The sequence below is a fragment of the Fragaria vesca genome, linkage group LG5 (assembly GCF_000184155.1).
Source record: "Fragaria vesca subsp. vesca linkage group LG5, FraVesHawaii_1.0, whole genome shotgun sequence".
NCBI classification, from domain to species: Eukaryota; Viridiplantae; Streptophyta; class Magnoliopsida; order Rosales; family Rosaceae; genus Fragaria; species Fragaria vesca.
In genome coordinates, this window is record NC_020495.1 from 11,738,987 (window position 1) to 11,751,320 (window position 12,334).

The 12,334-nt window shown below is 36.3% G+C and overlaps 3 protein-coding genes across 3 annotated transcripts in view; all 3 read left to right on the forward strand.

Annotated features, from left to right (window-relative positions):
- LOC101297249 overlaps positions 1-95 on the forward strand; it is a 20,664-nt gene extending 20,569 nt beyond the window's left edge. Inside the window, exon 2 of the mRNA XM_004299605.1 lies at positions 60-95. The gene's annotated coding sequence lies outside the window, so the exon portion shown is untranslated. The remainder of the gene's footprint in view (positions 1-59) is intronic.
- LOC101297836 (F-box protein FBW2-like) lies at positions 81-1,870 on the forward strand. The gene is made up of 3 exons (XM_004299607.1): positions 81-200; positions 469-780; positions 1,014-1,870. The coding sequence occupies exons 2-3, from the start codon at positions 473-475 to the stop codon at positions 1,570-1,572; spliced, it is 867 nt and encodes a 288-aa protein (XP_004299655.1). The 5' UTR covers positions 81-200; positions 469-472; the 3' UTR covers positions 1,573-1,870.
- Positions 1,871-4,391: 2,521 nt separating this feature from the next.
- LOC101298710 (F-box protein FBW2-like) lies at positions 4,392-7,115 on the forward strand. The gene is made up of 4 exons (XM_004299610.1): positions 4,392-4,700; positions 4,936-5,038; positions 5,631-5,959; positions 6,225-7,115. The coding sequence occupies exons 3-4, from the start codon at positions 5,640-5,642 to the stop codon at positions 6,889-6,891; spliced, it is 987 nt and encodes a 328-aa protein (XP_004299658.1). The 5' UTR covers positions 4,392-4,700; positions 4,936-5,038; positions 5,631-5,639; the 3' UTR covers positions 6,892-7,115.
- The last annotated feature ends 5,219 nt before the right edge of the window (positions 7,116-12,334 follow it).

The following is a 12,334-nucleotide window of genomic DNA, read 5'->3' on the forward strand; positions in this document are numbered from 1 at the left end:
AGGTGGGGCTAGGCGGTGACGGGATTGGTTGGGCCTATGAAGGGTCAACGATTTAAAAGAAAAAAAAAAAAAAAAAACTAAAAATCAGTTCGACCCAGACGTGTTCTGAGTTTCCAACTCTTCTCTCATCTCTCTCCGGCGGATCGCGGCGGCACTCCACGACCCAGACTCGGCTTTCACCAGCTGATCTTTCTCCTCAGGTACTTGTTCGACCCTTTTTTTCGTTGAAACGACTCTGATAATGAAAAAGCGTTAATGGGTACTTTTGATTTCGATGATTGTGAACACATATGATACTGAAGTGAAAATCTTTTGGAAGTGATTTATTTGCTTGCTTACTTTTTAGATTTCAAGTAATTATGCTTGTTTGTAGCTGGTCTCAGTTTGTAGTCTCTCCCTTTTGCTTCTTGGCTAGTGTAAAGATTGATTTCCAGATTTCGTTTCTCATTATCTGAATTCTGAAGGCAGATAGATGGAAATGGCAAGTGATGTTCGGCGTTGGGATGAGTTAATACCTGAGGCGTTGAGTCTAATATTCAACGGCCTTTCTTTTAAGGAGAAGCTGACTGTGATTCCGATGGTTTGCAAACCATGGAGTAAGGTGGTTATGGGGTCTGACTGCTGGCGAGAGATAGACATTGAGGAATGGAGTAATGGATGCCAGTCGCAACACCTTGATCGAATGATTCAAATGCTGGTTGCAAGAAGTGGTGGATCGATGAGAAAGCTGTGTGTTCCTGAACTCCAAAACGACATGATTTTCTCCTTCATTGCCGAACAGTAAGCAGATTTCATCTTGAAAACATAATTTTTGCAAACCAATTTGCCTATGTGAATGCTTAATGGGTTAATAATTCTATATGCTGATGGACCTCTCGCTTACATGATGATGCGAATTTTATGTATGTTTTGCAGTTCACTATTTGACGCCATGTGCTGATCAAGTTTTTAAGGTTATATGAGAGTGGTTTCTATAATCATCTAATGTGAGTCCTGTTTCTTTGTTTTGCAAGTGCCAATGCCCTTCAGACCTTGAGACTGCGGAGAAGTGAAATAAGTGATTCAGTAGTAGAACAGACAATTGGAAGGTTTTCTAATATCACCTTCTTGGATCTTAGCTACTGTGGTAAAATTGGCAGTCGATCTCTAAAGGCCATCGGAATGAACTGTAAATTGCTCACAGGACTGTGCCGGAACATACATCCATCCTACTCTGCAGGCATCCTTATGAATGATGAGGCTGATGCCATTGCCACCACAATGCCTAGACTGAAGCACCTTGAGATAGCATACCATATCATCAACACACAAGGGGCTCTTCAAATACTTGAGAGTTGCCCCGAGCTTGAATTCATGGACTTGAGAGGGTGTTGGGATGTTAAGCTTGATGACAAGTTCTTTGGGGAGAAGTTCCCAAAATTGAATGTTTTAGGGCCTTCTGTGGACGACTGCTATGATGAGGACCTGGAAGGTTGCCTGTGTAACTCGGATGCTTCTGATGAATGTTCCCCCTTCGAATATGAAGACCTCTCTGAGGAACATCTCTCAGACGAATATCTGTCTGACAGATAACTGATCTGATCAAATTCTTGTTGAGCTGCAAGTCTTCGTAGAACTTGGTGGTTGGCCCCTTGTTCATTCACCAACGCCCTGTACATTTAGCCTTTTGTTAACATTTGCACCACCCTTTTCTTCTCTTATTTAGTCCCTATAAATCTTTGCCGTTGATATCTATGATCAAGTATCGTTGTGTATGGCTGTATGCTAAGAAGTTCTGCAGATTTCTCCAGTTCCTGGCCGTTATAGGGATCCCTACAGTCTCAAAACACTCATTTTCCAGAGCAGCACACTTCATGACTTAATGTAAAATTGAGGTGGAGAATGACATTACATGGTCCTAAACTTGGTTGCTAGAAGACCAAATTAAACTTACATGCTGAGATCTAAATCTCTAAGATGAATAGGAATGTGTCGCATTATTATAGAAGAAATCACACGCAGTCTATAGTCTACATTAACAGGAATGTGAGTTGCATTATTATTTTACGGCCTCTGATGAATTTGTCTTGGAATGGGAATTGGGGATCCTATTATTCCCCACGCGCAAGTTACGCCAAAAAGAACAGGGAATAAAAAGGTACACTTACCCCCACCTAGAGCTTTTGGTCTTTTCACTTGGGAAACCATAGTAGACTGTAGTAGTATTATTCATTTCTTGTACGTGGAAAAAGTAGCTGTGGGCTCTGCTTCTGTTTCAGAATTTTGCAGACGAGTCTCTTTCAAACTGGTGCACACTTAGTCCACAAGCAAGTCTCACAACCTTTTCGTAGATTTTCACACCTTTCACTGCAACCAACCACCACCTTTTTTTTTATTTTTACCCTCTGTTCCAGCTCCAGTGTGGGTTAACAGCATGGGTAAACTAGTTAATTATTATTTGCCAATGGAAAGTCAAAAAGCAAAACGTAATTTTTAACGCTTAAAATTGTCATTTTCTGAAATTAAGAATCAAGAAATCAAGAATTATGGAATTCTTTTTCTTTTCCGACCCAAGAAATTTGAACTTTTAAAGTTGCACATATGTGTAAAAATCGGTTCATCGTCCATATGTTTTAGATAAAAAAGAATAAAAACAATATGAGTTAGGGGTGAAAAATTTTGTGTGTTATGTGTGTATGTACATATTTTTTCAATCATGTAACTATAATAACTCAAAACGGTCGATTTTAATGGTTGTCAACTAGTTTGATGTAAACCGACAAGCGTATAATTTTGAAACTTGACTTTCTAAGTCACAGCTTAAAAGAAATGAATAATGTCATGAGTGATGCCAACTATTAATGCACATGCGATCGACAATATAATTCATGTGCATAGACAATTAATAAGCCTACAATCTTTAAATCGTTAGTTATATAAACGGCAATAAGTCATGGTTTATAGCAATGAACATTTATGGATCATATGTGAATAATGTCTACTTGTTTTATATTGATGTGTATAAGATCTACATACATGTAGGATTTTAACAAAAGTGTACTTTATCTAATTATGTACGTTACCAATGACTGAATGTGGCCAATTTAGATAGTTGATAGCTTACTGGTAACGATAAATATAAATTCTTGAAACTCAATATTATAAGCTACAATTTTAAATAAATGGATAATGCATGAGTAATTTGTCATCTGTTTGTGCACGTAAGATCAAATAATACGATCCACGTGCAAAGACGATCACTTCTCAAACTTTAATTTCATTACTTACGTACATAACAACAATATCTCATCATGCACGCACACACGTAATAATTGTCAAGTATTGATGTGTGAGACTTACGTATTATTGTTTATTGTATTTTTCTCAATTTTCCTGTCTAATAAATATCATTAAGGTGTTTCTCAAAAAAAAAAAATTTGTCAGTAAGGTGTTCTCATTCTTGAAAGGGTTATGATGTTCTCTTGACTCTCCTTTGATCACCTAACTGCACTTATAAGGGTTATGTTTTTTCTTGACTCTCCTTTGATCACCTAACTGCAATACTAGCAAATATAATTAGTTCCAAATAATGATATGGTTGTAGCTAATCTCATCTCCTTTTTCCTAGTTCTACCACATCTCATTCTTCTCTTATAGCTTAGTCTAGAGGGTGGTTCATCACTCTAACCCAAAATGAAGTATTGTTACACCAAACAAGTGAATGATTAGGCACCCAAGAATTCAGCCTAATAAAACTCATGGCAGTATTTCCAATTTTCCATTTCCACAAGAATTGTCATCAACAAACTTGGAATTCCCAAAAACTGTCAAGTGTATGAAGCAAGGCATTGCAACAAGACACTGGCAAGCAATTAATCTCTCCCTTGTAAATGTTGCCTTCTTCATTCTTCACCTGAGCTTTCCTGCCTCAATTGCCAACCTGAATTTACTACACATCCATCCAGATTTACTTTTCCACGCATGTATATAGCATTGGAAGTTTAACCATGGTCAAAAATCTAACCAGACACTTTTCAAAAGCTTCAACTATTTCAACTATCTAGTCCTCTCTGATTTCAGATTGGGCAACTTGGTACTAACTCTTTCTCTTACAAGTCTTCAGAGCCAGACTCGTGTCGGTGATTCCCTTTCCCACAAAACCCAGATTGGAAATTGTAAAGATTACTCTCAAGTCTCTATCCATTATTTTTGTAACCAAAAAAAAAAGAAGTCTCTATCCATTATTTACTACCCCAATAACTCACAATCTCACATCATCCTATCTTTCTGCAGAACAAAAATAAAAGTTACATTATTTGATGACAGAGTGCAAATAATTTCACCAATCACTACCAATGCCATTAAAACTGTCATTATTAAACCACCCGTTTTTGACAGTTTTTTTTCTTCTTGGTTCTTCCAGTGGGGTTTGTGAGAGCTTCACTCGTTTCAATTTAAAACCCTCATTACCTCCTTGCCTTTCTCATACCGTCATACGTATCTGGTTTTGCCTCATTTCACTCTTTGGTTTTGTTTTTACCTTTGTTGTTGTGTTGCAGATGGGTCTCGTTTTGTAGCCTTTCCTTTCTTTTCTTTTCCTTCGTTCCCTTTCTTTCTCTCTCTTTTTCTTTCTCCCCCTGCTTCTGTCTCTGCGGATAACCCGCTGAGTGTTTTACACGATCCCAAATCCTGAAATCTAGAACAACCCACTTCTTAAGGGAGTAAGTTGTTTATGTTTTATAATGTGTTCTCTGTTTGATTTTTTCTGAATATAGAAGTAACTATATAGCAGAGCTAAAGATGAAAGCTGCAATCTTTTTTTAGACTCTGTTAAGTTTGGTTGTAAATCAGACAAGCTCACCAGTTCAGTGGCTGACTTTTTGCTTGTTTGTTTTGTTTTCTTGACTATAAATGAGCAATTCTGAGCTTAAATTTTCTGTCTTTACCTCATTTCAGCTAGCAACTGGAGCTTTTGGCCTTTCAGCTAGATCTGTGGAGAGTTGTTCATGCACTCAATGAACCCTTTGAACAGAAGACAGTGATATTTGGTTTATGACTGGTTGGTCTCATTTTGTTTAAGCTCTCATTTGGACTGAAATCTATCTCTGATTATTATTATCATTATTTTTGTTTTTTAAATGATGTTGGTGTTGTTCATTTCTGGGTTTTGTTGGATCTGCTACAAGATTTTTGTCTTAATTTGATGTCTTAAATGTTTGATTTCTTGGTTTTTCTTCTTTTAATTCTCCCCTCGATTCTCTTTATTTTCTTTCGTTAGAATCGAAGATAGTTCTTCTTCTTCATCCGTTTTTGTTTAGTTTATGTGGTCGGTGCTGGTATGTGTTTTGTATTTGTGCCTTTTCTGTCTTATATTCTTATTTTACTCTTTAAGTTTACAATTCTTGTTCTTGTTCTTAATTTTCTTGTTTTTCTAGTTTACCGAAGGACATTTTGTTTTTCCTTCAGCAGTTGTTGATTACTGGAAAATTATCATGGATTTGTTTCTGCTCATGCTGAATATATTTGTTGTGATGAATTTCAAGAACTTTTTACATGAGATTTGCGTAGAAACATTGTGACTTCTCTATTCTTAGTGGTTCTACTAAGGTGAGAAAATTGATTAGTCTTTACTGGTTTCTCATTTTCTGAAGGTAAAATAGATGGAGGTGGCAAGTGTGGCAAGTGATTTTAGGCAATGGGACGAATTAATACCCGATGCATTGGGTCTAATCTTCAAAAACCTGTCTCTTAAGGAGATGCTGACAGTGATTCCAATGGTGTGCAAATCATGGGGTAAGGCAGTATTGGGGCCTTACTGCTGGCAAGAGATAGACATTGAGGAATGGAGTGAGAGATGCCCGGAACCTCAGCACCTCGATCGTATGATACAAATGCTGATTTCAAGAAGCTGTGGATCTCTCAGAAAGCTTTGTGTTTCAGGCCTCAAAAATGACATGATCTTCTCCTTCATTGCTGAACAGTAAGAAATGATATCAAATTTGTCAATGTTATACATTTCATTTTCTCAAAAATATATATTTGTGCAAACCACTTATCCGCTATATGCGTTAGTCTGCATTATTTGATGTACCACCTAAAGTTATATTCCCTTGGAAAATTTACTGATTTAGAGACTATTTTGTACAACGTAGACTGTTTGTGATCCATCATCATGCTCTTTTCGTTCTGATCAATCAAGAGTTTATATTTCCCTGATGTGAGCCCTGTTTGCTTGGTTTTGCAAGTTCTAATTCCCTTCAGACCTTGAGTCTGCCAAGAAGTGAAATAAGTGATTCGATAGTGGAACAAACGATTGGAAGGCTTTCTCACATCACTTTCTTGGATCTTAGCTACTGTGGGAAGATCAGTTTTCGTGCTTTGGAAGTCATTGGAAAGAACTGTAAATTGCTTGTGAAGTTGTTTCGGAACATGCATCCGGTTGATACAGTTGGCATGCCTATTGCGGATGATGAGGCCAATGCCATTGCGGCGACAATGCCTAGATTGAAGCACCTCGAGCTGGCATACCATGTCATTAGCACGCAGAGTGCACTTCAGATACTCAAGAGCTGCCCCGAGCTTGAGTTGTTGGATTTGAGAGGATGTTGGGGTGTTAAGATTGATGATGAAAAGTACTTAGAGAAGAAGTTTCCGAAAGTGAAGGTTTTAGGGCCTCTTGTTGAGGATTTCTATGAGGGAAATGAGTGGGATGACAACTCATTTTACTCTGATGCTTCTTCCGAGTATTTAGCCTGGGAATTTGTGGATGATGATGAAGATTTTGATGATGACGAAGATTTTGATGATGACATGTGGGATGGTGATGGAAGACTGGAGCAGCTTGAGTTGAGGTTCTATCAAGGAAACGAACATGAGACTGAAGGAGGGTTTGGTTGGCCTCCATCTCCTTAAATTAGTACCTCCTAAAAATAGAGTTGTTTTTCTCATTTGTCAAACTGCTTGCTTGTCTCTTTTTTCTTTAAGCTCTTTGCCAGATGCTTCTGTTGTGGAACTTAATGTGTTGGATGGATAATGTGTAATTTTTCAGTTGAAAAGGGAAAGCATGGTTTGCTATGAGTAAGGACTTTGTATTTGCCAATAATATAGCTGTTTATAAAAGTATTTGAGTTTGCAGACAGGGTATGCTTGCCTTTTTCTTTTCTTTTTTTTCTTTTTTTTTTTCTGAAGAGCTTGCCTTGTTAAGTTGGAAAAAGAAAGAGTAGAAAAGTGAGTGGGTTTTTCATCCCAAATATTCTATGGAGTCTAGTCTTTTCCTCAAATTCTCTTTCAATGGAGTTGAGACATAGAGTAGAAGGTTCTTATAAGATAGAGTTGCTATAGTTGTGATAAACTGATGAAAGAATATAGCAATTTGACTGAATCGGAAACATGTACTCTCACAGTCTCACTATCAAGAAAATCGAGGGATATTTTCGGTGCTTGGGTGAAAATACAGGGTCATTTGAGATATAAGTTTCTCCTATGTGACCAGATGTGATTAGAAGATGGGATCATTCTAATAGCCCGACAACTGCATCCATTAAAGACTTTGTTTTTGTTTGTAGATATGCTTATTTCGTTTATTATTCATATCAATTCATATGGATGTAGCTATTTATCTACACTCTCACATGAGGGCATGTGATTGTGATGCAAGTCCTAGATCTTCCCACATCCATATGAAGATCTGTCGAGAGTTGAGATGTGTGTTGGACCAGTTTCTCAAACCCTTTCAAAATTGGACCATTTTCTCATTCATCTTCATTCTCCCGAGCCACCTATGTGTTAGATTCTTAACCATTCATGTTGGAAGATTGAAGCATATGATATGGGATTATGGGCTTTTAGCTTGTCCATTTGGGCCTCTTCACTCCTGCCGGGCTCTCCTAGCCTAGGTGCATTATCTTTCCACGCAAAATCCTGAATATTGTTATAAACTAAGAATATGAGAGAGATGATAGAGAGACAATATGTGGGAGGAGGAAGAATTGTATCATTCATTCTCATTAGGCTCCTTTATATATGAGTTTGGTTTACATCATAAGGACATAACTAACGAGTAATTGCATGGACATCCACATATATATAATATTTACAACACTCTCATTTAGATGTCCACCAATAAATGATATGGTGTTGGACGCACTTATTATTACCTCGTTAAAAACTTTGCCAGGTAATAAAAATCTTATAGGGAAAAAAACAACCCTGATCGAAGGAGAAAAAGAGTGCAACGCTCATATGTCCTAGGTAGCATAATCTTGAATTCTCCCCCTTATGAGAATCTTCCCCTGATTGATTGATGCAAGCTCCAATATCATGTATCTGATGGAATACATGTATCTTATATAGTAGATATGGTGTGTCGATCACAAAAGTGAGACTGTGTTAGCTTTGCATGAAGGAGACTGACTCATCATAAATATTCAATCCTGCAAAGGTTAGGTAATACCAGTAAAACTATAATTTTATGAATAAATTTTACCTCACATGGTAATAGACCAGATTCACTTGTTCAAATCTTTGATATGACATTAGCTAAAACATAAAGATATTAAGGAATACCAATTGACACATTTACCTTCGTGCACTATTCTTAAGCACCAAAATTTGAATGACACACTTTAGCCATAAATGTCAATTTGTACAATTGATAATCTCATATAGGCTCAATTGGAGCTCTAGATAACTTCATGGAAGTTAGAAAATATTGCAATATCATGATTATAATCATAATCGAATTCGGTATCTTAGTCTTGTCATAATACTCATTGAGGCAATAAGTCAAATCTTGACTCTAATAGAATGAGTATATGAGCTTCAGACTATGTGATTCCATGAGTGAGCTTAAAACTCTAATAATCATTCATGGAGTTGCCTTTGGCAATATCAATCCTTTAAGGATTTGGTTAAGTAATTTGCTTATAATGACACATAAAATTTGGGAACATGCATTAATGTGCCTTTATCATCTTCATAATAAAACAAGACAATTTGCCATAAGCCTTTCGTCCATACCAGCCATATGTAACATTGTACTTATAGAAAAAATTGTCATTTGGAGAGAAATTGTGTCATAGTGATTCAAATACACTAAAAATGTCACCCCTATGGAATTTAGGGATTGTAAAGTCCAAGTATTTCATTACGTTTTCAATTTTATTGGATTGTCTCTTTCCAATTTGACCAATAGTATAGTTTGTCGACATAACAAAACATGGAACAATATACAGCCCTTGATGATATTAGTAGCTACTATAGATAAGATGTATCATTCATTTTCGATCTCACATATTCATGCATGCATGCAGAAGCTATAATAAACTTTAGAGATATTGAATACTCATGCCTCTAATAGGGCTAATATTTGTCTCTTGAGAACAATTTATTTGAGAATGTGGATCTTTATATAACCTCATAAAGAGTATTATAGGGCTTGTATAATCTTCTCTTATAGAGAACTAATCACATTGGACTTAGTGGATATATTCCACAACATAAATTCACGCTGTTACATTAGTCTATTCTTCCCCTAACGGTGAAATGACTATTATTTTGACCATACGCAGATATGCGTTTAAAATAAATAATTGTCTACCAATTGGTGGGTGGCGAGCCCAAACCAAAGTTTTAGGTCAAAGTATATGTAATATCGTGAACTTGTCACTTTCTCAATTAATTGATTGAGATTTCCTCAAAAGTAAACATAAGGCTTGTATGGTGGATAAATATCTCAACACCAAGTTTAGAATAGACTATTCTCCCCCTCATTACTGAGAAATCATGAATGTATCATTTACAAGTGTCAGCTCGCTAATATGCGATAAGATTCTCCTGAGAGAAAGATAAATGATTGTTGTATTATACAACATTATGTAGATGAGTCTACATGACATAATAAAATTTGACAACAATGTATCATGCCAAAATAAGGTATTTCAAAATAAAGTATTTGGCTAAATGAAACTCATGATCGTGTATATTGTAATATATCATGGTTGATTATTACAACCAAATAAGGTGAAAATTATCTTCACCGATATCTCCAAATAGAGCCAATATTGGTAACATGATAAGAGCTCTTGGAGCCATTGATCAACATATGCATCTTTTGAGATCATTATTACCTCTTTAGGCATAATTTGCAGAAAAATATCTGCATGCCTACATATATATCATGTCCTTAGTTGGACTTTATGCAAAATATTTTGCCATTTTTGTGATCATGATTGAATATCCATAGTTTAAATCCAAGCCTTTGATATTAAAAGGTCTTAGGGGATTTCAATTTATTTATGAACATGAGGTTCACAATATATTTGGCTAAGAAATCAAATGCCAAATGATATACTCGAATATCGAGTTTGGACAGTGGTCCATATGGATATAAGCATGTAGTCCATATTAATATTACAATGGAGGAACATAGCCTCATCAAATTTCAATTATACTCAAATAATGAGTCTTCACAATTAGAAACATTATGTCCTAACAGTGGAATGAACATGTATATTCAACATTATGTCCACCGGTTCATAGTAAATCCGGGGTGACCAGAGGGTCATGCCAAAACATAAATACATATTGATTAGTGGACTTTTTGTTCATAACATGGTATGCCACAGTTGGTGTGACGGTTGTGAAACAACCCAAATAATAAGGCAACCAACTCTTCAATATGCTTTTAGCGTAATTATCGCAAGTTATGCAAATTTTCACATTATGATTATTTGTGGACTCAATATGATATCCATTTGGATTCAGAAGAGAATAAAGTCTCTTGAGTAAAGACAACATAGTGTCATTTATAATTTATTAAAAAAAAAAAAACATAGATCATTAGCCTTGGTCATAAGCAATATTGTTGCACCATAGGCTTGTAGATCATTATGGAGTTCATAGAAGAAGAAGAAAAATAAAGAGCAAATTCGTGCTGATAACGTGTTATAAACTAAGAATATGAGAGAGATGATAGAGAGACAATATGTGGGAGGAGGAAGAATTGTGTCATTCATTCTCATTAGGCTCTTTTATATATGAGTTTGGTTTACATCATTAGGACATAACTAACGAGTAATTGCGTGAACATCCACATATATATATATATATATAATATTTACAACAAATATCAATATCTTTGGTAACAAATGCATACATTTTGTGTGTACAACGTCTACCCTGTGTGTTTGCCAATTTCCCTCTTATATTTGCTTGAAAGAGGTATTACTTGTAACTGACTGTGTTGCAATTTTGTTGCATTCCACTCAATGATGGATCACTTCCTAAATTGTCTGTAATTTTCTTTCGTTACAAAGTACTGTACATTGCTTTGATAATAGCATACAATCGTGTCACGGTTTTGTCGATTTCCAATCAATGATAGATCGCTGATCGTGTCGCAATTTTGTCGTGTTCCGCTTAATGATGGATCACTCAATAAATTGTCTCTAGTTTTTTTTGTTACAAAACAACCGTAACTGTATCGTGTGCAACTGTGTGGCAATTTTGTCGTTCCACATAATGGATCACTCATCTTAATTTTTTCGTTACAAAACAATAGTACATTGCTGTGATAATACCTCACGTGATCGTGTCGCAATTTTGTCGTGTTTCACTCAATGATTAATCACTTTATATAATGTCTATAATTTCTTTCGTGAGAAACCACCAATACAATTAGGGCTGGGCATTCAAAACCGATCTCGAGGGCCCGTCCCGATCCCGTCCTTAAAATTCGCGGGACGAGACGGAACTAAAAATCAAAAACGAGGATCCCGTCCCGGCCCATCCCGTATTAAATAAAACGGGACGGGATCGGGATCACTTAATTTAGGCCCGTTTAATCCCGACCCGGCCCGGTAATATATATTAAAACTATTTTTTCATTTTAACATGTATATTGTAGGGCCAATGATAAAAAGATACATTTTAGAAGTAACAAATGATAAAATTGTTAATAAATGTTCACTGATGATAAAATAGTACACTTATTTAAATCTCTTAAACCGTTACCCATGAAATAGAAAAAATTACGATCCATACCACTGATAAAAACCGTCGAATCCCTATCCCCCTCTCTCTCTCTCTCTCTATGCCGATTGTACATCAGTGGCACTACATCTTCTTCAAATCGTACATCAGTGGGTCTTTGAAGATTGGGCCACGATCTACGGTCCTTCTCGGCGACCATCATGATCTCGATCGCACATAGCCGTGGAATTATCGAAGCAATGAGTGTTCGGTAGGAGTTCCAGCCAGTATCGATGATGTATCTGAACAAGGACGGCAAGGGTATGGGCTTTGCACCCACAATTTTGTTGTCTATCTTCCAACTTAAAGTTGGCTTTGACGCTTT

Excerpts from the sequence above, each read along its gene's own strand:
- LOC101298710 (XM_004299610.1), top strand. The coding sequence starts at position 5,640 with ATGGAGGTGGCAAGTGTGGCAAGTGATTTTAGGCAATGGGACGAATTA. Across the intron at positions 5,960-6,224 it reads TTCTCCTTCATTGCTGAACA|TTCTAATTCCCTTCAGACCT; the intron begins GTAAGAAATGAT and ends TGGTTTTGCAAG.
- LOC101297836 (XM_004299607.1), top strand. The coding sequence starts at position 473 with ATGGAAATGGCAAGTGATGTTCGGCGTTGGGATGAGTTAATACCTGAG. Across the intron at positions 781-1,013 it reads TTCTCCTTCATTGCCGAACA|TGCCAATGCCCTTCAGACCT; the intron begins GTAAGCAGATTT and ends TTGTTTTGCAAG.